Below are 26,795 nucleotides of genomic sequence, written 5' to 3'. Positions count from 1 at the left end.
AGGAGTGGGACAGGATCGCGTATCGGGCGAGGCACTCTGCGTACCACACTGGGCTGACGGAGACCTTTACTAAGGTGTCCACTTATTGGTACTACACCCCGGAGAGGCTCTACGAGATGCACAAAATTGGCGATAAAGGTTGCTGGCGCGGCTGCGGACAGGAAGGTACCCTCACGCACATTCTTTGGGAGTGCCCGGTGCTGTCGGCCTATTGGAAGGAGGTCTTGGATGAGGTAGACAGGCATTTTGAGATAGAACTCCCGCGCTTCCCTGCGTATGTCTTGCTAGGCCTCCCCAATGACCTGATGTACCCGCTGAAGTCCCGCAGGGGTAGACAGATCGCGATTGCGCTAGGCTCAGCGGTTCAAAACATCCTTGTACTCTGGCGTACCCCCACTGCCCCCTCTATCACTGGCTGGCTACACAGGCTCTGGCAGGTGCTGGGTATGGAGAAGATGTCGCTAACAGTGGCTGGGAATGTGGACCAATTTGAAGAGCTCTGGCACCCCTTTTTAGCACTGCTGTCCACGGAATTTCGCGAGCTCACATGTCCACGGTACCTGCGACTCCTTCGGCTGACGCCGCCGGCGGCTCCAGCGGAGTGAATGTGGTGGGATCAGGAATTTGGGGCTGGGGGTGGGAGGCGGGGTTACATGCTTCTAATGCTGACTTTCGGACGAGGACGTTGGGGTATTGTTTTTTCCTTTTTTCTCCTTTGTTTTTCTTTCTTCTATTTTTCCGGGGACGGGGGGTTGGAGGGATGGTGTGTTTTTTTCCTGTGTTGCGGGACGCTACTCTAGCTCGGCATTGCTCGGGGAATGGGGGTCTACTGGAGGGTCATTTGCACTGCCTTATTGCCTTATGACTTATGCCTTGTTGCCCTCCGGGGCTTCCTGCCTTCCTACTTTCCCTCTGAATCACTGCAATGTTTCGCGTCTTGTATTGTATGTTCGCTTGACCTCCTATTCCCTTCCCCATGTTTTTTGTACCTTAATAAAATACTTTAAACCTAAAGAGGCCAGCATCATGACATTACCAAAGTGACATTCTGGCCCTCATTATGAGCTGCCTCTCAGTTCTGATGGGGCTGGTAACAGCAGATATCATCCCCATTGGAACTAAGAGATTCACATGAACAGTATGAATTTAAAAATTTCTACTCATAGCTTTCGGGAAAAGCAGTCAAAACATCTGGAAAAAAGTCTGCCCCGCAATGAGGAATTAACAGGGAATTAGACCCAGAATGACTATTTCCCCAGTCCATCTTCTTTGTTTGGTGGACGCTCAGAGTTTCCCCTCCCCCGGTGTCACTGGTACCCCTGATATTGGTAGCTGGACTGTGGGGAAAATGCAGCCATTTACTGGGCGGCTCATAACGAGGCCTGTGTGTTTATAGCCCTTTATTTGCGGAACTGAGAGAGAGAAGGATCGAGAGGGAGGATCGCCACAAGAGACATGTGCGCCTTGCATTGCTCAGCCATCAGCTTTGAGGTAAACCAAGATGGCTGTCACGGTACAGTAACTTAACCCACAACATCCAAACATTCTTCCTAGCCCTTTTTCGTCCTTACATGAAAAATGAGCCATCCAATGAGAACTGCAGGCAGGAGGACCCCAAGTGCAATTGCAATAATATTTCCTGTGACAAGAATCAGAAACAGAGATGTGGTTACAGCAGGTTTGGAAAGAATCAACACATACCATTCAAATAGTAACAACTCATGGGCCTGCAATTGCTAGCTCTTGCTGCCCTCTTTAGAATTCCACTGTAATGATTCCTGTTTCTGCATGCAGACTGGTGCATATTCAAGTATGAGCAGACCATTCACATTGAGTCTACTGGCATAAGCTTCATCAAAGTAGTTCCCAGAAAGAAATGTTGTATATGAAAGTTAAGTTATTAACATTCCTTAAATTGTGCTGTTGTTTGTAGTGACTGGAACAAAGGACACATTTCTGAGCCACATAAATTATTGTTGTAATCTTCTATTTTCATTATGTACTGTTACTCCTGTACAATATGTTATGGAGAGCCAGAGCTCAATTATAACTCCTCCAATTTTTCTAGCTTCTCCTGGACCTTTATTAATAGAATGGGAGGATTAGCTACCCATGTTTGAGAACTACTTGGATGCTTTGGAAGGTTCAAAATTTAGTGCTGCAAGGAAAAAAGCGTTACTTCTGAATAACATAAGGCAAGGAAGGTCAACGCATTTTTAAGTACTTACCTGTAGCTATCTTACCAACTGGTAATACTATTGAAGATGTTTACCTTGAAGCAAAAAAACGTCTTAAAGTGAGGTTCGCGAAAGAAGTTAACATTGTTATGAATTGCTACCAATTTTATACTCACAGGCAAGAAGAAAACCAATCTATAGATGAATTTGTATCCAAACTCAGAGAATTGTCTCTTAAATGCAAATTTGGAGCAATGACTGACGAGTTAGTAAGAGATCAACTAATAGTGCAATGCAGATGTAAGAAAACACAGGAACGTCTTTGGGCTGCTAAGAATCCCTCATTGAAGGACGCTATAGACATAGCCAAAGTACTAGAACACTCTCAATATTGTATGCGAGAGCTGAATAAGAAAGAAGGTAGCAGTGGAATTGTCTCATCTGTGTCAAATACAGTTACTGATGTAGCAGCTGTCTCAAGATCAGGAAGATTTTCCCAAAGAGGAAGACAGCAAGTTAGATCTTGCTTTAGGTGTGGGAACTCATCTCACAATGCTGACTTTCGTAAATGTCCTGCTGTAGACAGGAATTGTTTGAAATGTGGACGAAAAGGTCACTTTTCTAACATGTGTAGGAAATCTTTTAAGCAACGTGTAGCAGTCATTGATGAGGATAATGACCAAATAACTCACAATGCTTATTTTTCTGGTGCTAATGATGATTTTTCTCCACAGGTTGATCGTATTTTACTTGTTGATGATCCCTGTGATGATCTGGATATTCAGAGTCGTAGAAAGAATAGACCTAAAGCAAGTTTTAAGATTAACAATGTTCCTGTAGATTTAATGGTTGATTGTGGTTCACTGTATACCATTATTCCGAAACACACTTATGATAGGTTATGGCCCGGTTGTGCCTTGTTACCTAAAGATATCAATCCTGGAGGGTATCAGGGGGAAACGATAAACATTGTTGGGTATATGAAATCAGTGATTGAATTCAAAGGCAGATCTGTTGTAGGTAAAGTTTACATAGCCAGTGACGGTCCACCTATTTTAGGTTGGGTGCACCAGTTTGATCTGTCCATCCCTGTAAACCCGAGAGCTCCAACTCAAGTCATGGTCGTAGATGATTTGCCTCTAGATAAGATTCTGGAGGAGATCAAAGATGTATTTAAAGATGAGTTAGGGTGTTTTAAAGGTTATGTACACAAAATAATTCTAAAACCCAATGCTATCCCTATACAGCACAAAGCAAGAAGAACACCTTTAGTGGCTAGGGAAGCTGTTAAAGAGATGCTCCAAGAAATGCTTACTTCTGGGGTGGTTGAGCCTGTTGAGAGTTCATCGTGGGTTTCTCCAGTAGTGATCACAGAGAAATCGGATGGCAAATTTAGGTTTTGCATTGACCTCAGGTCTCTCAATCAGAGTGTATTTGTGGATAGTTTTCCACTCCCTGATATAAATGAGCTTATTTTAGCGTTTGAGTGGAGGTAAATTTTTCTCTAAGTTAGATTTGAAGAACGCCTACCACCAGATCAAATTACATGCAGACTCTAAACCCCTTACCGCTTTTATCACCACTGAGGGTGTGTACCAATGTACCAGGATGCCTTTTGGTCTCTGCTCTGCTGCTAGCATCTTTCAAAGAATGATGAATGAATTGTTCAAGGGTGTAAAAAACATTGGTTTTTTTCAAGATGATATTCTTGTATTTGGTAACACAATTGCCCAGCACAATTTCACCCTTCGTGAGGCTTTGTCAAGGATTAGAGAGTCAGGGTTGACACTTAGACGTGATAAGTGCAAGTTCTTAGTAGACAAGGTAGACTATTTAGGCTATGAGATTTCGGATGTAGGTGTAAAACCCAAAAGGAATCTTGTTGATGCCATTAGGTTAGCTCCTGTCCCATCGGACAAGGACAAGCTTAGATCCTTCCTAGGATTGGTGGAATATTATTCCAAGTTCGTTAAGGATTTCTCCTCAAAGACGACTCCTTTGAGACATTTGATGAAGAAGGGTGTTAGTTTCTCTTGGGGTACTTCACAGCAGGCCTCTTTCGAAAACATCAAGAGAGACATCTGTGAAGCAGGGATTCTCACACCTTTCGATACCAAACGTCACATTGTCCTTACTGTAGATGCCAGTGCAACAGGTCTAGGCGCCGTCTTGGCACAAATTCATAGTGGTCAAGAGAAGACTGTGGCATTCGCATCAAGGAGTTTAACAACTTCGGAAAAAAATTACTCCGTGATAGAACGTGAAACTTTGGCTGCTGCTAGGGCCTGTGAATATTTCAGGAGCTATCTGTGGGGGTCGAAGTTTACCATGAAGTCTGATCATAAACCTTTGCTTAAAGTATTGTTACCTGGTGGGGATGCTAAGTGTTCTGTAAGGTTGGCTAGGCTGACTTCTCGCATACAAGAATATTGTTACAACATTGAGTACATTCAGGGGTGGAAAAACACTCAAGCAGATTGCTTATCAAGACTGTCTTTGGACTGGAAGACAGTTGATGAGGTGGCTGTGCTGAAGAAGCAGAATGAGGGTGCTGTTGCGTTTGTGCAGGATGTGTTGAGTATATGTGAGCCAGGAGCTTTGACTAAGAGTGAGTGGATTGATGCTATGTCAGCAGATGGTTCCATGGCTGAGCTAAAGAAAATGATACTCACAGGTTGTAAAAGAGAAAGCACAGTGTCAGTTACCAACAGACCGTTTGTTAAGGTTCTAGACGAGCTTTCTCTATTTGATGATACAGTGATTATGCGTGGTGACTTATTTGTCCCACCAATTTTATTGAGAAATAGTTTAATTATGTTGGCTCACGAAGGACATCTAGGCCAAACAAGAACTAAGCAGAGACTAAGAATGAATTGGTGGTGGCCTGGCATGGATACAGAGGTGAATGCATGGATTACCAAATGTGAGGTCTGTAGGGAGAGCGATAAATGTTTGAAAGTTGGTGTTCAAGCTTCCTCTGGACACATTACTGATCCAGGTCAACCATGGCATACCATATGCTTAGATTTCATAGGACCAATGAATGGTTTAAAAGAAAATTTGCGTTTTGGTATTGTTGTAGTTGATGTACATACAAGATGGATGAATGTTAAATTTACCAAGGATATTACTACTTCCACCACTATTCGTGCTTTGAAATGCATATGGAGAGAAGAGGGCATACCGTTAGTTCTTTTAACGGACAATGGTACACAACTAACATCAGATGAGATGCAGAAATTCCTTTCAAGTTGTGGAATTAAACATAGCCGTACCTCCCTGTACAACCCACAGGGTAATGGTATGGTTGAGAGGCCAACCGTCTGATTAAGGGTGCCATACAGATGGCAACTTCTAGTCGGCAGGACGTGGACTCAGTTGTTTCAGAGATGTTGTGGGCACATCGCTCCAGTGTACATAGTATTACAGGCAAGACTCCTTTTGAAATGATGCGTGGGAAATTACCCAATACTAAACTTGTTCCAACTTGGATGAGAGACATTATTTCTGGCAAAGATGTCTCTGCTAATTCATCCTCAGTTGCATCTCAAGATCGCATCATAAATAAATCCAATTATAATAGGAGAATTTGCTCTGGAGATCTGGTTAAAATACGCTCTGGTAGGCCCACTTCTTCTACTAAATTTCTTGGACCTTTCAGGGTGAAGGTCACTTTGCCGTATGGGGTAATTCTAGATAATGGTGAAAAATGGAATTATAGAAGAGTTGCCTTGTACCCAAAGAAAAATGGTGTTAATGGTATAAATTCTTCACCTTGTGACTTTCCTGTCAACAACACCTTCTTATCTATGTCAGATGATGATTTTCTTCAAAATTCCCAGACTGTGAGTTCTTCTCGTTTTAATGTGCAAGGAGGGGGTGATGCTCCTGCTCCTCCTCCTTCTGCCCCTTCTGATTCTTCTTGTCCTCGTCTGGGACGTTTGTTTAGAAATTGTCATCCACCAAGTTACTTGAAAGATTATGTTTGTAAATAGAATGTACTTTACATAGAATGTGCTTTACTAAATCTGCAGTTTTCTTTTTCTCACCTCTTTTGTTTTTCTTTTTAATTCTTTTGTTTTTATTATATAAGAGAAGAGGATGTGTTGTAATCTTCTATTTTCATTATAGAGTTTAGACTCCTGTGTTGCCATGTTCTACATTCTAGCTATGTGCAGATGTTCTCTTCCCTGGCAGTTGCTGTTGGACTGGCCAAGGGGAGAGCCACACTTTTCTTACCTAGGATTTATTATTACAATAAATCTTCCTGCTACTCATATTTTATTTGTATTAGTATTCTTTAATACTACAACAGTTATCTGCACCACACTTTGCTCTACTGCACTCTGTTATGTTGGAATCTTACCTGTTTATAGGATTCTCCGCACGCTCTGCTCTTTCCCTGTGTTCCGTGTGGAACATCTGGTACACGACACTCGATAGTTGTCAGTTGTTCTGCGCTTTCGAGGTGGTCGGATGCCAGGTTGCTTTCTGCAATTAAACTTACCTGAATATGGCCTACGTCTACTGAGTTGTTCTTTCCTTGCTGGATGAAGCATCACAACACACTCACACATGTTTATGTGCTAGCAGGACCTCCCACGTCCAGGCTCTATGTTGTTTGTGAGTTTGCAGAACCCAAGCTGACCAACAGCCAGGTTACAAGCCAGAGCTGCAGTCTGCAATTAGAGTAGTGAGCATGCACAGCTTGGCAAGTGTAGAAAGCTGTCAGAGGAGGCCTCTGCAGCAAGTGGGAGGCAAGCAGTCACCTTTGAAGGCGCCACCATCACAATACTAACACCCAGTAGCCCATCTGCCACAGAGCCAGTGGAACAAGGCCTTTGAATGCCCACTCCTTCTGAAGCATGTTTGTCCTGCCTCGGACTGCCATGCGAGATATTGCAGTCTGGCTAAGAGCAGTAGGCCACAACCCCTATGCGAGGGGAGAAAAAACAGTCTGTGTGTCAGAGCCATCTGAAATTTTTATTTTGCAGAAATAGATCCCCAAATAAGGGGGTTATTGAATCTAAGGGAAGGCTACACATTCTGCATAGCTATAAATAATTAGTTACCTGTGGGGTCAGTCACCAATTCAAGTTTCGAACTTGTAGCATGGACTTTTCAAGAGAATGTGGCTCCCACTACATGTTTTTGACTTACAAACCTAAGATATATAAAACATAAGGGTTCGTGACGGGGATTAATGCTATTTTCCACACCTGGATATTGTTGTAAGGACTTAAACAGGTGTAAATGCACATATTTGCATTTACATAGGAATTCGTTATTTACCACCAACTAATAGTTGGTGGTAAATAACGAATCCTTAAAGCCCTGTAGCACTGTTTACAGTGCTACCTACATTACAAAATACAGATTCGGTAATTTTACCGAATCGGTAATTTTACCAATTCGGTAAAATTACCGATTCGGTAAAATTACCGAATCTGTATTTTATAATGTAGGTAGCACTGTAAACAGTGCTACAGGGCTTTAAGGATTCGTTATTTACCACCAAGATGCCCTACATCTCAGTATCCAAATACCGGTCGGTAACGGCCGAAATCGGTATTTTTGTCCGTTACCGACCGGTATTTGGATACCTACATCTAGCCCAGAGGATTATTAGTAGAAAATGGCCATACGTATACAGGTATAATAGCCTTAGGGCAGTCATTTACATCTACCCCAAAGGAATGCCACTGAGTTCATGTTTTCAAAATATTTGATCCAAAATCACTACAGCTGATTCCGAAAACCGCTCATCTAAGAGTTGTAGAAGTATAGCAGGTTAAAGAAAAAAATCACAAGATGTCATATTAAAGATTCGAACATTGAGTTGCAGTACCACAGGGGATAAATCACACTAATGTTCTTTAAAGGCAAGTATAATACAGTTGACAAGTGGAATTCATTGTGATGGCTAATAACTTCCTGTGCTTTTTGTATTCGCTGCAATCAACTGCACTGTAAAGTTGTTACAAAGGAAGGAGTAAACCCAGAGGTCAGTGGCTAGAGACTGAACTCCAGCCACAACTCATGACAATTTTCCTTTGCCCCCACTTGAACCAGTACCTTCAAGGTGTGACTGCAGAGATTCAAGAGTGTTGTGGTGGTAGTGGTGCATGTGGAGTGCAGAAGTACTTGAGAATACTGGGTCACATGGAAACCTCATCTTCATGTGGTTTTATGCCTAGGTTATGCCCTTATTACCTAGCTCCCAACAGCCTAAGACCTCGAATATACCTAATGCCTGATGCCATGCTTCGCAATACCTTTACCAATCACACATTACCTGTGCCGTCCATTTCACATGTCAAAGATGGGGATAGAATGGTCTTGTTTTGCGACAGTAACTCCACAGCTATTTGGTACTTGTGCGCCGGCTGCAGACCATTGACCGAAACCTCGCCACACGTCGTCGTATATGCTGTGTAGTTGCCATCCACGAGAACCCACAGCCCAGTGAAGGGCTTCAATGGACATTCTAAGTGAACACTCAATGTGTAGCCCCCAGATGATGAGTAACATCTGATTCTTGCTGGCCCAATGTCTGCAACATAAAGAGGAAGGAGAGAAGCACTTAAGTAGGAGTATTGTGTTCTAGGCCAAGAAACTCTACAACAGCTAGTAACCAGTTTGAACAATAGTAGATTGTACATCGACCGACCAACCTAAGATTAGGCTTGGGAACATTTTAAATTATGCATGAGTAATCAGAGTAATTTTAGTAATTACACATTACTCTTTGTGATGTGAAATTATGGAAATTAATTTTGGGCAAAAATCCAACGACAGGAGCTCATGAACAATGAATTAAGGAAGAGCGAGTCGCTTCTGGCTACTGCAGTTTGTGTCCGGTAGCATTTGATGCCATTTTCTTAGTGCAAAAAGCATCCTGGGCCCATTTTGGAAGTAAGAGTGCATTTTGCAGTACCAAAATGGTGTTAAATGTTAAATTACCACTGTCACACAACTACGCATAATGACGAATGATTTTGCAGTAATTGCGCTAGAGAGAATTACGCCATAAATGCCCAACCCTACCTAAGATGGAAGAAGCCGCTTTTCACTGCATCATCTCCTTGCAGTGCCATTAAACAATGTTATCTAGTCTCTGGATAGTCGTATGTATGTGGCAGAACCCAAATTGGATGGGCAAAGTGGTTCTGCATTAGAGGGATTATGGAGAATCTCAGTTTGCCAGAATTTAGTCTAAAGAAAACTGTATGAAAATCTACAGATCAACTGCAAAGACAGGATTTAGAAGTTTCACCCTGTCAGACTTAACTCATGTTAGGTGCATAAGTGAGAGGTTGGTGCAAGATTGAAATGATGGTCAATAAGGTTTCTTATAAAGTGCGACTACTTACCCGTGGGGGTCTCATGCCACTGAGTGGTGCAGTTCAGTCCAAGAGCCAGGTCTTGAGGTCCTTCCTAAATTGCGGCAGCGTTGGTGCTTTTATGAGGTGCAGAGGAATGGAAGTTCCAGTTCTTGACAACAAGGTAGGAGAAGGATTTTCCTCCAGCCGTGGTCTTGTGGATCCGTGGGATAGTGGCCAGTGCCAGTAGAGCAGAGCTGAGATGCCTGGTGGGAGTGTAGAAGGAGAGACTGTGGTTGAGGTTGTTGTGGATGGCTTTGTAGGTCTGTGTGTGGAGCTTGAAGGTAATTATGTTGTTGATGGGTAGCCAGTAAAGGTCTCTTTGGAGGCCTATGATGTGGCTTTGGTGTGCGGTGTTCAGGATGAGTCTTGCGGAGGCATTCTAGATGTTCTGCAGCTCCTTTTGGACTGGGTGGAGCAAGTGTAGAGTGTGTTGTCTTGGTCGAGTCTGCTGCGGACGAGCGCATGGGTGAACATTTTCCTGGACTCGGTGGGGATCCACTTGAAGAACTTATGAAGCAGGCAGAGCATGTGGAAGCAGGAGGACGAAACGGCATTGATGTGGTGGTTCATTGAGAGTGAGGAGTCCAGAATAATGCAGTGGTTTCATGCATGGTCCATGGGTGGGGGGGGGGGGGGGGTTTCGAGCACTGCGTGCCACGAAGAGTCATCCCAGGCGGAGGGGATGGAGCCCAGGTTGAGGACTTTGGTCATGTCGGAGTTAAGCTTGAGGCAGATGTCCTTCATCCAGGTGGCGACTGCCTTCATCCCGTTGTAGAGGTTGTTCTTGGAGGCTGTGGGGTCATCTGTGAGGGAGAGAATCAGCTGGGTGTCATTGGTTAAGGAAACAATGTTGAGTCTATGGCTTCTGATGATGACTGGAAATGAGACCATGTAGATGTTGAAGAGGGTGGGGCTCAGGTGGGATCCCTGAGGCACTTCGCAGCTGATCTCTGGCGGTTCTAATTTAAATAGTGGAAGTCTGATTATCTGTGTTCGGCTGATGAGGCAGGAGCGGATCCATTCTAGGGCTTTGTCAGGGATGCTGGCGTTGTGGAGTCTTATACAGAGGGTGTGGTGGGAGAGAGTGCTGAAGGCGGCTGAGAGGTCCAGGAGGATCAGGGCAGCAGTTTTGTCTCGGTCTAGGAGGGTGTGGATGTCATCTGTAGCAGCGCGGGGAGTGGTTTCGGAGCTGTGGTTGCTTGTGAAGCACTATTGGGAGAGGTCCAAGATGTGGTTTGACTGTGACTGTGGGTGCACTTGTGCCTCGATGTTGATCAGGGAGAAACGGGTGCATATATCCAGAAGGACTGAACAGGACCCAGTTTTGGTGTCCGGGGAGGAGGATGTGCTGTCTCTATCAGGGGTCATCAGTAAGTTGAAGTCCCCGCCCATGATCAGATATCCCGGGTCTATCTTGAGGAGCTGTACCTGTAGGTCGCGAAAAAAGGAGGGGGGGTCAACATTAGGGCCATAAACCCCAACCAGTGTGATCTTATATCCAAAAAGTGCTTCCATGACAATCAAATATCGACCCTCCTTGTCTGCAATGCTGTGGGAGTAAACAAAAGGCACCCGCTTATGGACTAATATGGCCACTCCCCTAGAATATCTACTGTAGTGGGAAAAGTACCAGTGTGTGTGAGAAGTTGGCCTGATATGCAGTGCTCACTATTCTATTGATCACTATGTATCATTCCAAACGCCCCTTATTGATGATTGGTTGTAAGTCAACCTTATAGACCAGCTATCCTAGTAGCATGGACAAGAGCAGTCTTTAGGCTAAACTCTAGAGGGCGTGTTAAGCCAGCTGTTATACCATCACATATACCCCTTGAACACCAAGTGAAAGGACACCACACAAGTTGTTATGAAAATAAAAGGATATTTATTTATAACAAGTCTACCCTGATCTCTTTCTGAGTCAGGGAGCTAAGCACTCAACAAAACTCTTAGGAAAATACTTTAAGTTGCACAATTTACACAAATGCCCGAGGGGCACGAAAAACCATATACTACAAAAGTGGAATGCGAAATACTAGCAGGTAAGTAACTGGATCCAGAGGCTTTAGGATCGCTAGGACTACACTACAGAACCTTCAGGTTAGGAGCAGGAGGCCTAGGAAGATCGGGTGCAGAGTGTGCGCTCTCACGCGGGATGCGGGACAAAGTCTATGGATGCTAGATTTCGTAAAGTTAGTGTTATCTGACGAATCCGACTAGTTAGGCTGCAAACGAAAAAGGATCTGGACACTTAGATAGTGAACCTACGTTGGAGCACCGAAATGCTCACGTTACCTCGCCCAGGGGCTGCGGCTGCATAGGGTTCAAAAGACGTCGGGAATCCTCGTTACAGTCTATGGAGCCTGAAAGAAGAAGTTGCTGGCAGGCGACCAGTGATGAAGTTCGATGTGATCCAAGCCTGGATCTGAGTTGAAGATGACCTGAAAGCAGAGGGGACTCAGTTCTTGATCACTAGCCAGTGATCAGATGGGCACCAGGATGGCACCGGATGAAGTCACCTCGACCAGGTGAGTGGGCGACGCTGGGCTCTGCAGTCTCTCGGACCAGGAGGCGTTGTCGGCGACCAGGATGGAGGTGCGAGCTGTCCCACGAAGGTGTCTGCTGTCGGCGCTGCTGAAACCAGGATTGGAGCAACAAGCTTTGGCAAAGGCAAGCCCACGCGGTGGAGACAAGATGGCGTCTGGAGTGGACCAGGAGGATCCGGGGGTGCTCCTCTTTTGGAGGGGAGCAAGGGCCAGTCTGGAGCAACCAGACCAGCGATGGAAGTGTCGTGGTTCGTCGTCAGGAGGGCTACAAGCCAGCAGGCAAGTGGCCGGACAACGCGGTGAGCAGCAAAGAGCAGAAGGGCCCCACGCAGATCTCGTGGATGCTGGGGGGCTGGACTTCGGTGCTGGAGCTGCTCAGGGTTAGGGCTTCTCAAACCCCAAAGCACTCACTCGAGGATCCCTCGGCGGTCGTGCTGGATAAGCGTCGTGCAGGTTCTGAAGATGGCCGGTCCCTCGGGTCTCGTCACACCCACGAATCTCAGCTGGGCTGATGATGTAGGTAGAGGTCAGAGATGGCAGGGAATCTGGGTCTCGTCGAGCAGGGCAGTCTTGATCCGGAGGATGGACTTGCAGCAAACCGCATGCGCTTAGATGGTGCCCGCTGGTGCAGGGTGGCTACTCCTTAGCCACAAGGGAGAGTCTTCAGAAAGGTTCAAGAGTTCTTTCGTGGAAAGTAGTCAAGATTCAGAATTATCCAATTTGGGATGGGGCCCGCTCCTACCTTTATACTAAATAAAGGGGCTGGCACGCGACTAGGTCCTGCCCATGGGTGGGACCAGGAAGGGGGGTGGTTACACCCCTCTCCCCTGTCCGGACTTTCCCCAGCTCAGGGGCTGGTGTGCCCCTGGAACTGGTTCAAGCCGGCATATGCACAGTGAGCACCGGGGTGCCACTTGCAGTCACCTTCCTCTCAGCCGTGCCTACCTGGGATACACAAAACCCTGTCTGGGATGGTGCTAGCACCGCCCCTGACAGGAAACCCTTTGTCCAAGCTCTCCTCACTGGAAGGACTCCCAGAAGCAGGAGGTCAGACTTGTGTCTGTGGTGGCAGCATCCATTTTGTGATGCTGAGGCTCGAGTTAACTTTAACCGGGGTTCACAGTTACATACATGTTGTGTCCCTCTAGAAGGGTGGAATGCTAACCCCGTCGCCAGAATTGGCGAGGGGTTAGTATTCCAATTCGTATGACACCTTACTCGACATGTTTTGATAAAGCGACACCAAAGAGAGCAAATAACCGCGAGGATTATAATGCACTTAAGAGTATATGGTACGCGTTATCATGGAACAGCTATTAGGACTTGGTTCCGCAAGCTGCAGACAGGCTCAGCTCATGCCAGAGCACCATCTCACATAATTCCAAGCAGTCTGCCTTCAGGATTGATAAGGCCTGCCATAGGAGTGACTGATAGTAATACATGTGTCCATTTTAGGGTTAGATATAGGTATACTATATCTAAAGCAAAGGGTGATTACACCACCTTGCCCCAGCTGTTTTGCAGCCAGTTGTGTCAGATTTGGATGGCCAGCCAGGGGTGGCATAATACATGCTGCAGCCCCTGGAAGGCCCTGGGTACACCTATGCCCTGGGTACCTAAGGTATACTGTACAGGGACTGATAAGGTGACTCAGTATCCAATTAGATATGTACCTAAGGTACATGGAATCCATTTTAGAGAGAGAGCAGTAGGCCTGGGGTCCTGAATAGCAGGGTCCCAGGTCAACTAAGTCGGAAAACCAGCAAAACACCAGGCAAAAAGGTGGGGGTAACCATAGTCAGGTATCCACCCTCCTACATAAACCCCCCCCCCCCCCTCCAAACGAAAGGAGATAAGGCTATCCTTCGCCAGGTAAGCCTTTATTGCCTAAGTGGCCATATGAGGTGGTACATGTACTGGCATGGTTACCCCCTGTATCATGGTCCACTAAGCAATCCCTCACCATAAGGGTATCTGAGGGTCTCCACCATAGGGAATCTCTACCTGTGGTGTGTTTTGGCAAAGTAAAAGGCTGGTGCTGGGATGGAGTACTGAAGTGAGGCTCCACTAAGGTTGGGCTCAACTTCCTCCAATCACTATCCACCATATGTGCCTTTCTTTCCAGGACTGAGTTGCTGTGAGCTCTCAGGGTCACCCTCTGGCTACCTAAAGCTGGAGGCTGAGTCCCTCTGTTTTGCTTACTGGAGGGACAGGTCAGGTTTGGGGTTTTTAGGCCCAGGTTTGGCTGTGCCCAACAGTGTCCAGCTGTGGGAGGTCCCTAGCTAATTTTAAGGGGGATCCCTCAGGAGTGTGTTTGCTTTTCACTGGGCTAGGATTACTAGCTTCAGTGCCCTTAATCTGCTGATTGGGGAGTTCTTTTGGACAGGGGGCCCTTTGGGGTCCACCACTGGCCTCCCTTACCTTTATAGCCCTCGGCTGATTGAGGCAGGGTAGAGAGGGGCAAGTTACCTGCTCCAGACTGGGTCCCACCTTGGAAGGGTCCACTGACATCAGGAGTTCTGCCAGGCTAGGCCTGACTACCTCTGGGGCAGTTCCTTCACAAGGGGTCAGATCAGTTCCCTGAGGAGGCTGATCCTTTCCTAAAGTCTGGTGGGAGGGAGATTTTTCTTCCTCCTCAATGCTCTCTGTCTGAGTGGAGTGATCCATAGTTTCCGGCTTCACAACACTATTATCTGTCTGAGATTGAGCTGTGGCCATCACAACTCCACCAAGCTTTTCTGGAAGGAACTCAGTTTGGGTATGGGCTGTGACCATCACAGCCTTGCCAACCTGTTCAGGGAAGGAATCTGTCTGAGATTGGGCTGTGACTGGCACAGCCCTCCTGACCTGTTCAGGGAGGACAGTTTGGACTGGGGCTGTGGCTATCACTGCCCCCACTAACCTTACCATGGAGGTTTACCATTTTAAAATGGGTTTCTTGCTCTACCTCAGCCCAGTCTGAGATCTCTAAATCATTCCCCAGTAGACAATCCACAGGCAAGTTTGGTGACACTGCCACTCTCTTGTGGCCAGTGACACCTCCCCAGCTGAGATTGACCACTGCTATGGGATGATCTCTCTGTACTCCATCAATGTTCGTTACCTGGTATGTGGCCCCAGGTATAAGTTGCCTTGAGGGAACTAGGCTGTCAGCCACCATGGTGATGCTAGCCCCTGTGTCTCTGTAGGCCTCAACTTTTGAACCATTGATGAGGGGCTCCTCTCTGTACTTGCCCAAAGTGTTGGGACAAGTTGTGAAGTTGGCAAACCCCATGCCAGTCTCACAGACAAGAGTATCTAAGTTTGGGGACCTGGTTAGGCCAGAGTCCCCAGGAACTCCCAAAGTAAATGCACCCAGATTCTTGGGGGCACTCCCACCACCTGGGGGATTACTACTAGTAGTAACAGGAGGCTGGGAAGTTTTACTTGGGGGTATGTTCTCCTTATTGTCGTTGGCCCTTGGGCAACTGCTGTCAGTTTTGTAATGGCCTACCTGTTTGCAGGAATGACAATAAGGTTTCTTATGGGTATTGGAAGGATTTTGGGGCCCACCCTTTTCAGAGGATTTTTGGGGCCCTGGGGTTTGATCAGAAGATTTATTCCCACCCTTCTCTTGAGGCTTGGTTGATTCCTTCTTTTGGTCACCACCCTGGTTTTTAGGCCTGACCCTGGTTCTGACCCATTTCTCTGCCCTCTTACCCAATTCTTATGGAGAGGTCAGATCAGAGTCTACCAGGTGCTGGTGTAATAACTGGTTCTGACAATTATTTAAGACTTGCTCTCTCATAATTAGATTGTACAATCCTTTAAAATCAGTAACCTTACTTCCCAGTAGCCAGCCTTCAAAAGCCTTAGTGGCACAATCAACAAAGTCAGCCCAATCCTGAGACTGAGTTTTCCGGGTGTCTCTAAACATCAACCTATACTGTTCACTTGTTAAGCCAAACCCATCAATCAGTGTATTCTTCAGGACTTGGTAATTGTTAGCATCCTCAGCTCTAGTAGTGAGGAGCTTATCTCTACCTTTGCCTTCAAAGGAGAGCCACAAGATAGCTGCCCACTGACTCTGGGGGACGCACTGGACAGTGCAGGCCCTCTCCAAAGCAGTCATCCATTTGTGGATGTCATCCCCTTGTTTAAAGGGGGGCACTATCTTACTCAGGTGTCTAGTGTCTAAACTCCTGTCCTTTTCTCTAGGTAAAATGCTGCCACCAGTGGGGTCTGCCCCACTCAATTTCTGCTCTCTAGCAAAGGCAAGTCTCTCTTTGGCCAGGGCAAGTTCTTCCCTTTCAATCCTCGGATTGACTTCCCTCCTCTTGGCCTCATATTCTCTCCTCTGAGGGGATGTCATCCCTCTGTGAGAAGAGGTCTGAGAGCCATTGGTTCGAATGGATCTGTTAGAGCCTCTGGATAGAGACCTAACTCGTCCACTCCCAATGTTAAGCCTGCCTGAGAGTGGGCCTGGGGGTCCCCCAAGTCCATTTTCATGCCTGCTTAAGTGGGTCCTGATGAGTCTACTGACTTCTACCTGACCCTTGTCTGCCTCATCCCCTGACAACTCCTGATCCTCTTCCTCTCCTTCACTAACTGTTCCATTGAGGTTGAGGTCAGGGTCCCCAAGGGTTCCCTCTAAGGGGGGCATGCTCCAATCTGGATTAGGAGGGGCTGTGTTAGAAGCCCTCCTGGCATCATAAGTCTCTAAGAGACCAATCAGGAATGGGATGGTAGGGTTAGACCCCTGTTTTAGCTTCCTGGAGGTACACACTTGTCTCATCTCCTGGAAGCTAAGAGCTGCATATCTTGATATGACCTGTGGAGGGTCAACTGACATAAGGAGGGCCTCTGAGTTCCCTCCTTTGTCTGACATGCTTTTCTAGTGAGGTGTAAGTGGTGCACTTACTTACACTATTTGTTTGCCTACTGATCCCTTGCTAAGAGTTGTAGTCAGGGTGTGCTAAGCCTTGTTGAACTACAACAGCTGGTTCAGTAGAACTCAGAGTATTCTAAGCTAAGTTATATGTACCTTGGTACTTATGTGATCTTTCAAATGATATTCTTAGGATACGTGTGGTAAAACAACAGCAAGCTCAAATCCCAACCGCTGCTCACCAATGTGAAAAGTTGGCCTGATATGCAGTGCTCACTATTTTAGTGATCACTATGTATCATTCCAAACGACCCTTATTGATGATTGGTTGTAAGTCAACCTTATAGACCAGCTATCCTAGTAGCATGGACAAGAGCAGTCTTTAGGCTAAACTCTAGAGGGCGTGTTAAGCCAGCTGTTATACCATCACATATACCCCTTGAACACCAAGTGAAAGGACACCACACAAGTTGTTATGAAAATAAAAGGATATTTATTTATAACAAGTCTACCCTGATCTCTTTATGAGTCAGGGAGCTAAGCACACAACAAAACTCTTAGGAAAATACTTTAAGTTGCACAATTTACACAAATGCCCGAGGGGCACGAAAAACCATATACTACAAAAGTGGAATGCGAAATACTAGCAGGTAAGTAACTAGATCCAGAGGCTTTAGGATCGCTAGGACTACACTACAGAACCTTCAGGTTAGGAGCAGGAGGCCTAGGGAGATCGGGTGCAGAGTGTGCACTCTCACGCGGGATGCGGGACAAAGTCTATGGATGCTAGATTTCGTAAAGTTAGTGTTATCGGACGAATCCGACTAGTTAGGCTGCAAACGAAAAAGGATCTGGACACTTAGATAGTGATCTACGTTGGAGCACCAAAATGCTCACGTTACCTCGCCCAGGGGCTGCGGCTGCATAGGGTTCAAAAGACGTCGGGAATCCTCGTTACAGTCTATGGAGCCTGAAAGAAGAAGTTGCTGGCAGGCGACCAGTGATGAAGTTCGATGTGATCCAAGCCTGGATCGGAGTTGAAGATGACCTGAAAGCAGAGGGGACTCAGTTCTTGATCACTAGCCAGTGATCAGATGGGCACAAGGATGGCACCGGATGAAGTCACCTCGACCAGGTGAGTGGGCGACGCTGGGCTCTGCAGTCTCTCGTACCAGGAGGCGTTGTCGGCGACCAGGATGGAGGTGTGAGCTGTCCCACGAAGGTGTCTGCTGTTGGCGCTGCTGAAACCAGGATTGGAGCAACAAGCTTTGGCAAAGGCAAGCCCACGCAGTGGAGACAAGATGGTGTCTGGAGTGTACCAGGAGGGTCCGGGGGTGCTCCTCTTTTGGAGGGGAGCAAGGGCCAGTCTGGAGCAACCAGACCAGCAATGGAAGTGTCGTGGTTCGTCGTCAGGAGGGCTACAAACCAGCAGGCAAGTGGCCGGACAACGCGGTGAGCAGCAAAGAGCAGAAGGGCCCCACGCAGATCTTGTGGATGCTGGGGGGCTGGACTTCGGTGCTGGAGCTGCTCAGGGTTAGGGCTTCTCAAACCCCAAAGCACTCACTCGAGGATCCCTCGGCGGTCATGCTGGATAAGCGTCGTGCAGGTTCTGAAGATGGCCTGTCCCTCGGGTCTCGTCACACCCACGAATCTCAGCTGGGCTGATGATTTAGGTAGAGGTCAGAGATGGCAGGGAATCCGGGTCTCGTCGAGCTGGTCTTGATCCGGAGGATGGACTTGCAGCAAACCGCATGCGCTTAGATGGTGCCCGCTGGTGCAGGGTGGCTACTCCTTAGCCACAAGGGAGAGTCTTCAGAAAGGTTCAAGAGTTCTTTCGTTGAAAGTAGTCAAGATTCAGAATTATCCAATTTGGGAAGGGGGCCCGCTCCTACCTTTATACTAAAGAAAGGGGCTGGCACGCGACTAGGTCCTGCCCATTGGTGGGACCAGGAAGGGGGGTGGTTACACCCCTTTCCCCTGTCCGGACTTTCCCCAGCTCAGGGGCTGGTGTGCCCCTGGAACTGGTTCAAGCGGGCATATGCACAGTGAGCACCGGGGTGCCACTTGCAGTCACCTTCCTCTCAGCCCTGCCTACCTGGGATACACAAAACCCTGTCTGGGATTGTGCTAGCACCCCCTCTGACAGGAAACCCTTTGTCCAAGCTCTCCTCGCTGGAAGGACTCCCAGCAGCAGGAGGTCAGACTTGTGTCTGTGGTGGCAGCATCCATTTTGTGATGCTGAGGCTCGAGTTAACTTTAACCGGGGTTCACAGTTACATACATGTCGTGTCCCTCTAGAAGGGTGGAATGTTAGCCCCGTCGCCAGAATTGGCGAGGGGTTAGTATTCCAATTCGTATGACACCTTACTCGACATGTTTTGATAAAGCGATACCAAAGATAGCAAATAACCGTGAGGATTATAATGCACTTAAGAGTATATGGTACGCGTTATCATGGAACAGCTATTAGGACTTGGTTCCGCAAGCTGCAGACGGGCTCAGCTCATGCCAGAGCACCATCTCACATAATTCCAAGCACTCTGCCTTCAGGATTGATAAGGCCTGCCACAGGAGTGACTGATAGGAATACATGTGTCCATTTTAGGGTTAGATATAGGTATACTATATCTAAAGCAAAGGGTGATTACACCACCTTGCCCCAGCTGTCGTGCAGCCAGTTGTGTCAGATTTGGATGGCCAGCCGGGGGTGGCATAATACATGCTGCAGCCCCTGGTAGGCCCTGGGTACACCTATGCCCTGGGTACCTAAGGTACACTGTACAGGGACTGATAAGGTGACTCAGTATCCAATTAGATATGTACCTAAGGTACATGGAATCCATTTTAGAGAGAGAGCAGTAGGCCTGGGGTCCAGAATAGCAGGGTCCCAGGTCAACTAAGTCGGAAAACCAGCAAAACACCAGGCAAAAAGTTGTGGGTAACCATAGTCAGGTATCCACCCTCCTACAGTGTGCGCCCCAGCTTCTGGCTACCTGCGGGGCATCTGAGGCAGTTAGATGCATTTCCTGTAAGAAAACTATATCACTCTCATGGCGAGTGATATAATTGAAATCCTTATTAGTGTTATTCAGTCCCCGAACGTTCCAGGATGAAATGAAATTAAATGAAATGAAAAGGGGATTTCTAAAGCGCATGGCTGCCCGGGGGCGTCCCAGCGCTGGGATTGCAATAACAACTGAGGGGGGGAGCGGAGGTAGAGAGGGGGTGCAGGGGTTATTGCGGGAAGAGGTGAGTTTTAAGTAGCTTGCGGAATTTCATATAGTTAAGTTCGACGCGCAGATGGGTTGGTAGGGCGTTCCATGATGTTGCAGCTGCAACCGAGATTCGACGCCCTCCAGTTCGGGCCTTCTTGATTCTGTGTACCGTGGCCAAGTTACCTTGGGAGGAGCGCAGGGACCTATTAGGTTTGTATGGGAAGAGCATGTTTTTGAGCAACGGGGGACCTTGGTTTTGTAGAGCTTTGTGGGTTGTGCATAGGGCCTTGAATTTGACCCTTTCACGGATCGGCAGCCAGTGGAGTGCCCTCAAGGCAGGTTTGGCTGATGCTCTTCGGGGAGTGCCTGTCAGGAGCCTTGCAGAAGCATTTTGGGTTCTCTGAAGAATGTTCATGGTTGATTCAGGGGCTGACAGGAAGAGGGCATTGCCGTAGTCTAACCTAGATGAGATAAGACCTTGGATGAGTAGTTTTTGAGAATGTGCTGGGAGAAGAGGGAGAATCTTCCTGGCCGAACGGAGTAGGCCCACACAGGTACCCGCTGTTTTTTTGGCCTGAGTTTTAAAAGAGAGGTCCTGTTCCAGCCAGAAACCCAGACTTTTGAGCTCCGTCTTGGGTTGCGGAAGGGTACCCAGGCATGATGGCCACATAGCGCTAGGGAGGGGTGATGATTGGCGTCCCAGTAGCATGAGCTCAGTTTTAGAGCCATTTAGTTTCAGCCTTGAGTCACACATCCACTTATGGACTCCTTCGAGACAGTCATGGAGGTTTTTAAGTTTGACACTTTCTAGCGAGAATGAAACAACCATTTGGGTGTCATCAGCGTATGTGACGGCTTTTATCCCAAAGGGAGTAACCACTTCCTCCAGGGGGGCCATGTATATATTAAATAGTGTAGGGCTCAATGAAGAGCCCTGAGGGACCCCACACTGGAGGGGGAAAAGGTCAGATCGCACATTACCTTCACAGACCTGAAAGGTTCTGTCCCTAAGGAAGGATGAGAGCCAGCGAAGTGCTGTGTTTCTCACTCCTATGTTGAGCAATCGCTGGATCAGGATCCTGTGGTCTACCCTGTCAAATGCAGCGCTTAGATCCAGGAGGATCAGTAGTACCGATCCTCCTGAATCCAAGATGCATCTGGTTTCCTCTACCACTTGTAGGAGAGCGGTCTCGGTCCCCTGACCAGGGCGAAAGCCTGTTTGAGAAGGGCGAAGAAGGTTGTTGGCTTCGAGGAAAGCCGATAGTTGCTGATTAACAGCCTTCTCTGTGATCTTGCTTATACCTGGAAAGAGGGAAATTGGGCGTAGGTTGGAGAGATCTAGTGGGTTAAGACCTGTTTTTTTCTGTAGGGCTTTAACTATTGCGTGTTTCCAGTTGGGGGGGACCACTCCTTGGCTGAGAGATGCATTGATAAGGTTGGTGGCCAGGTGTGAGATGGTAGGTCCAACTTGTTTGAGGATATGAATGGGGCTCGATCGTTTGGGGACCCACTTTTCATGCCTGATAGGATGTTCAGAAACTCTTCATTGGTCAGCTGGTTAAAGCTGTCTAAGAACGGGCCGGTTGTTGAAAGTGGAGAGGTGTCAGAGGGGTTGTTATCAGATTTAGGAGGGAGTGTTTGTAAGATGGTTGTTATTTTGTTCTGGAAGAAGGCTGCTATTTGATTGCATCTGGCAACTGAGGGTTCCTGAGTGGGGGGAGGATTGGGGATTTTAAGTAGGTTTTTAAATATTTTATAGGTCTCACGGGACGAGTTCGATGCAGATTTAATTTTTTCTTCAAAGAAGGAAGCCTGTGCTGATTTTCGGGCTAATTTATAGGTTTTCATTGCTTTTTTGTATTCTTCTTTGATGAGTGGGTCCCAGTTTTTTCTCCATTTACGTTCTTGGACTTTGCAGATTTTTCTTAAATTCCTCAATTCTTGGGAATACCATGGGGATTTGAAAGTAGTGCATTTTTTCTTTAGATTTTTCTTGGGGGCAACTAGATCCAAGTTGGAGGTGAGCCATGTGGTAAAATTTTTGTCTGCTTTTTCAGGGTCTGGATCTGCGGAAGGGGCAGAGTAAGATAATTTCTGGGTCCAGTTTTCGAATGAGAGTTTGGACCAGTTTCTTTCCTGTTGTCTGGAGGTTGAAATTTGGGGGGTGTCAAAAGTGGTTTGCCAGGTGAAAGGGATAAGGGAGTGATCCGACCATGGGAGTGGGAGTGGGTGAGAGACTTCTATATTATGGAGGTTGGTGAAGAGTGGGTCTAAAAGGTGTCCTTTGGCATGAGTTGCCTCAGAGTTTTTAAGTTGGAGGTCAAATGCCTTTAATTCCGAAATAAGATCACCTGCGATTTTGTCTGTGCTATCCTCGAAATGGAGATTTAAGTCTCCTAGCAAGAGAAAGTTGGAGGTCGATGTACAGGAGGAGATGGTGGCCTCTAGCAGTGAGCTAACGAAGTTTCCTAGGCTGGCGGGCGGACGGTATATGAGAATTCCCGAGAGGGATTTATTGGGGTTTATTTGGAGGGAGAAGTGGATGCTTTTGCAGTCCTCAATTCCTCCCTCTTGTATCCTGCATGTGAGAGTGTTTCTATACAAAATCGCTAGACCACCTCCTTTTCCCTTTGTTCTGTTTTGGTACAGTATAAGGTAACCCATGGGTAGCATGTTGACAATGTCAGCTTCGGAATGGGGGGTCAGCCACGTTTCCGTAAGGAAAAGAATATCTAGCTTCATATCCTGGATTAGCAATTTAATTTCTAAGGAGTGTTTAGATGCAGATCTGCAGTTCAGTAAAGCTAGACTGACAAGATTTGGCGTATGGCGGTTGGATTTCCCTCTTGTTTCACCTGGAAGCAAAGGTGGAGGGATAGGGGGTAATACAGCCGTACGGTATTGTAGAAGGTGGTCCCGAGAATATTCGAGTCGGTGATTCCTAAAAATGGGCATAGTGAGTGGCCCTGTGCCCGGCCTGGCCCGGACGGGCCCAGACGGGCTTGCCTCTGGCGCGCCTCCGGCGCGCCATCGGCTCGCCCGCTGCGCGGACGAGAAGAGGACTTCATTTTATGGCGGTTGGGCCCAAATCGCCCAGCCACTAGAGTGCTGTCCAGGCCCCGTTCCAAGATGGCGGCCGTGGATTGAGCGCCTCGAGGTGTATTAGCAAGACAGACCGGGAGCCCTAAAAACAGCTTCAAGTCGTGCAATTGTTCTGCACGAGGAAGCGGCTCACTACGGTTGTTTAGGGGTAAATTTATACAGCTTTAGGTCATTTTTTTTACCAGTGATAGCCCGGCCTAAGGCCTAACTTAGCCATGTGGGGGACAACATCAATAAGACCCAAAATGTCGTGTCATACAAGCAGCTACGGAGTGTTCTACATGCATAAAGAAGAAAGCAACCAACATCAATTGAGAAAAACAAAACAAAACCCATCTCCCTCCCACAGCCCAGCCTCATGGTAACTCCCAAGGGGCGAACCCCACATGATCCCATGGTGTGGCATCGCAAATGGAAAAACAATGACATCAGAAATGCACAATAAACAATGCTAACGAAAAAACCCCAGAACAAGCACTCACAGAACTCCTGGGCCTCCGTGGGGGAGTCAAAAATGTGGAATCTGCCGGCCACGTCCACCTTCAATCGCGCTGGGTACAGCATCCCGTATTTAAGGCCAAGTTCCTGAGTGCAGCCTTGACACTGTTGTACTTACGCCTCACCTCCTGCACCATGATCGTGAAGTCAGGAAAAAAAGATAGAGTACTTCCCTGCCACTGGATCTCTCCTTTCTCATGCGCAGCCCGTAGGGCAGCATCACGGTCCCGGAAATTCATAAGCCTGGCGATGATTGGGCGAGCTGGCAGTCCTGGGCGAGGACAGGGGCCCAGCGATCTATGCGCCCGCTCCACCATGAATCCCTGCATGAAGACTTCTCTGACGAACAGTTCCACGAGCAATTTTTCCACGAAAATATCCATCCTTCCGGTCGATGTCGTCTCCGCCACGCCAAGGATGCAGATGTTGTTTCGTCGGCTACGTGCCTCCAGGTCCTCCTTTTTAATGGCCACCTCCTTTAGGATCTTTTCGACACGTTCCAGACGCTTCAATGTTTTGGATGCACCATCTTCCACATCTGAGACCCTGGACTCCACCACGTTTAGCCGTCGGTCGTGTGCCTGCACCATGGAGCCCATGTCCGCAATCTTTTGCTCGTGGCTGTCAAAGCGGCTGTCCAGCGCCTTAAAACCGGCCTTCATCTCGCTCATCATCGCGGCCACCACAGTTGCGGCGTTGTGACCGCCAGCAGCGTTCCCATCTTCCGTGGAGGAGCCGGGGGGGGGGGCATTCGAGGCAGCAAGGGAAGCCCCCTCAAAGGTGATTTCACGTTGGGTGGGATCCTTCTTGCCCATGTCGCTAGTGGAGTTACAGCAAGAAGCTGCCAGAATTATCAAAATGCAGTATTCAAGGCGCTACTGCCCGTGTCAATGGAGCGGACCCGGTAGCAAGCACCACAGTGACAAGTTGGCAAAAACAAAGGTAACACTGATAGCCACTGCAATTCGGGAATCAGATAGTGCACACAGATATGGAGGCTGGAGCTAGGCAGCGCCCCTCCTCAGGCACAATCAACTCTTCCCCGTCAGTAAGCCGTGGTGCAGAGGCCTGACCTGGCCAGAAAGGAGATAAGGCGCAGGAGCGCAGCGGCAGGTTTGTCCCATGATGGCCCACAGGCCGACAGCACCGGAGGTACCTGCGTCCCCCTTTTATTCGCTCCACTCACTGCGCACTGGCGGGCGGCCAGCAATCCGAGAGTGCGGAGTCCAGCAGCCGAGTTCAGGCTGCGATTCGTCGTCGTGACGGTGCCTCCTAATGTAGCCGGCGTCAGGGCATTGCCGAAGTGTCCCCCAAAGCTGCTGCAAACCGGCAGGGCCGCCACAGGTCAGAGGCACCTCCCGCCCCTACAGTACCCCCGCCGCCGCCGCCGCCGCGCCCCTATGCGCCCTAGAGAGTGCCAGCCCCAGGGACCCACCGGGCCGACCACTAATCGAGTCCCCGGCTCGGGACCGCCCCGCAGGCCGCAAATCGCAGGCGCGTCCCCGGAGCCGGGAACCAAACGACACAGCCCCTCGTACGACTGGTGGGAGCCGCAGGGGGAGCAGCAGCGTTCAGAGGCCCCGCGGGCGTAAGACTCACCTGCCGGCCGCGGCGCAGGTGGGGACTCCCAGGGTGAAGGCCGCAAGACCCTCCAGCCCTTATGCCGTTCTCGGGTCGCTGAACACCTCCAGGCCCCGTCTCTGCACACCGGCACCACCTAACAGGAACAGCTGCAGGATTAGGTAGTTTTGTTGGCGTTTCAATGGCTCAACGCATATTTTTCTTCGTGAAGGCCGGCCCGACCGCCGGAGCCTCAAGCAGAAGCGGCCATCACAGACGCCTCCGTGGCCACGCCCCCTACAATTTCCTAAGTTAGTTGACTGGATATCATTCTTAGGGGATAACATTTCCCTCAAAGTGTCATCAGCACTCTTCCCCAGGGGTCTTGTTTGAGCACCTCTACAGTGTACAATATTTGCTGGAGAGCTTAATGCTTCAATTGTTCCTAGCACATTAGCCTGAACCAAGGCTACAGGAGATCTCGTTGGCGTGTATAATTATTTCCTGATCTGTGTGAGAAACTGATAGGACTTTTGGCTTAACAGCTGGATCCCGATGCAAAACAACATTTCCAGAAATAATTTTGAGTATGAATAAGTAATGAAAATTCACCCAATGCCTAGCCGAAATAATGGCTAATAAAAAGCCACTTTTCTAGACAACCAAACCAAATCTGCGTGTTCTAATTGGTGAAAAGGTTCTTTCTGTAACTCTTCCAAAACCTCCAGAAGATCCCAGGAAGGCAGAGGAGGACAGGTGTTGTCACTCCAAAACCTTTAAGAAGCTTCTGAACTAGAGGGAGAATATTTATGAGATTTCCCATTGACCCTCTATATGATTTAATGGCTACCCACTGGGAAGCCACGGTGGAAGGAGACAGGCCTTTAGCAAACTCGTTCCTATGAAAGCCCAAGATTTTAAAAGGATTCCGGGCACTGCATCTAGATCCATTACTGATTACCAGGAAAAACCTTTTTCCAGTGCTTCGCATAAGATTTTAGAAACTCTCTTTGCTGATTGGATATCACATGCTTCTGCTTTGGAGCAGCCTAGGGTTTGAAACCAAGACCTCTCAACTACCAAGCCATCAAAATAGTTTGCCAGAGTTCAGTTAATGTTAGATCTGTGAATTGAAGAGGACTCAGAGAGAGGTGGGCATAACTGGCATAATTCTCTCTTGCGTAATTACTGCAAAATGATTTGTAATTATGCACCATTTTCGTAGTGCACCAACAAAATAGCATTAAAGGCTACAGGACACAAACTGCGGTAGCCAGAAGCGACTCGCTCTCTCTTAATTCATTGTTCTTGAGCTCCTGTAGTAGGATTTTTGCTCAAAATTAATTTCCGTAATTTTACATACCAAAGAGTAATGTGTAATTACTGAAATTACTCTGATTACTCAGGCATAGTTACAATTTGTCCCAGGCCTTCTTAGGTCGATG

At 47.7% G+C, this 26,795-nt stretch overlaps 1 protein-coding gene across 1 annotated transcript in view; it reads right to left on the bottom strand.

Moving 5' to 3' along the window:
• LOC147701678 (uncharacterized) overlaps positions 1 to 26,795 on the bottom strand; it is a 415,435-nt gene that overhangs the window by 13,033 nt on the left and 375,607 nt on the right. The window contains exons 7-8 of the mRNA XM_086930313.1: positions 8,473 to 8,730; positions 1,572 to 1,639 (exon numbers count right to left, since the gene is read on the bottom strand). Of these exons, the coding sequence (XP_086786439.1) occupies positions 1,572 to 1,639; positions 8,473 to 8,730 (326 nt within the window). The remainder of the gene's footprint in view (positions 1 to 1,571; positions 1,640 to 8,472; positions 8,731 to 26,795) is intronic.

The sequence above is a fragment of the Lissotriton vulgaris genome, chromosome 7 (genome assembly GCF_964263255.1).
Source record: "Lissotriton vulgaris chromosome 7, aLisVul1.2, whole genome shotgun sequence".
Taxonomy (NCBI): Eukaryota; Metazoa; Chordata; class Amphibia; order Caudata; family Salamandridae; genus Lissotriton; species Lissotriton vulgaris.
This window is presented reverse-complemented; position numbering and strand designations above follow the sequence as displayed.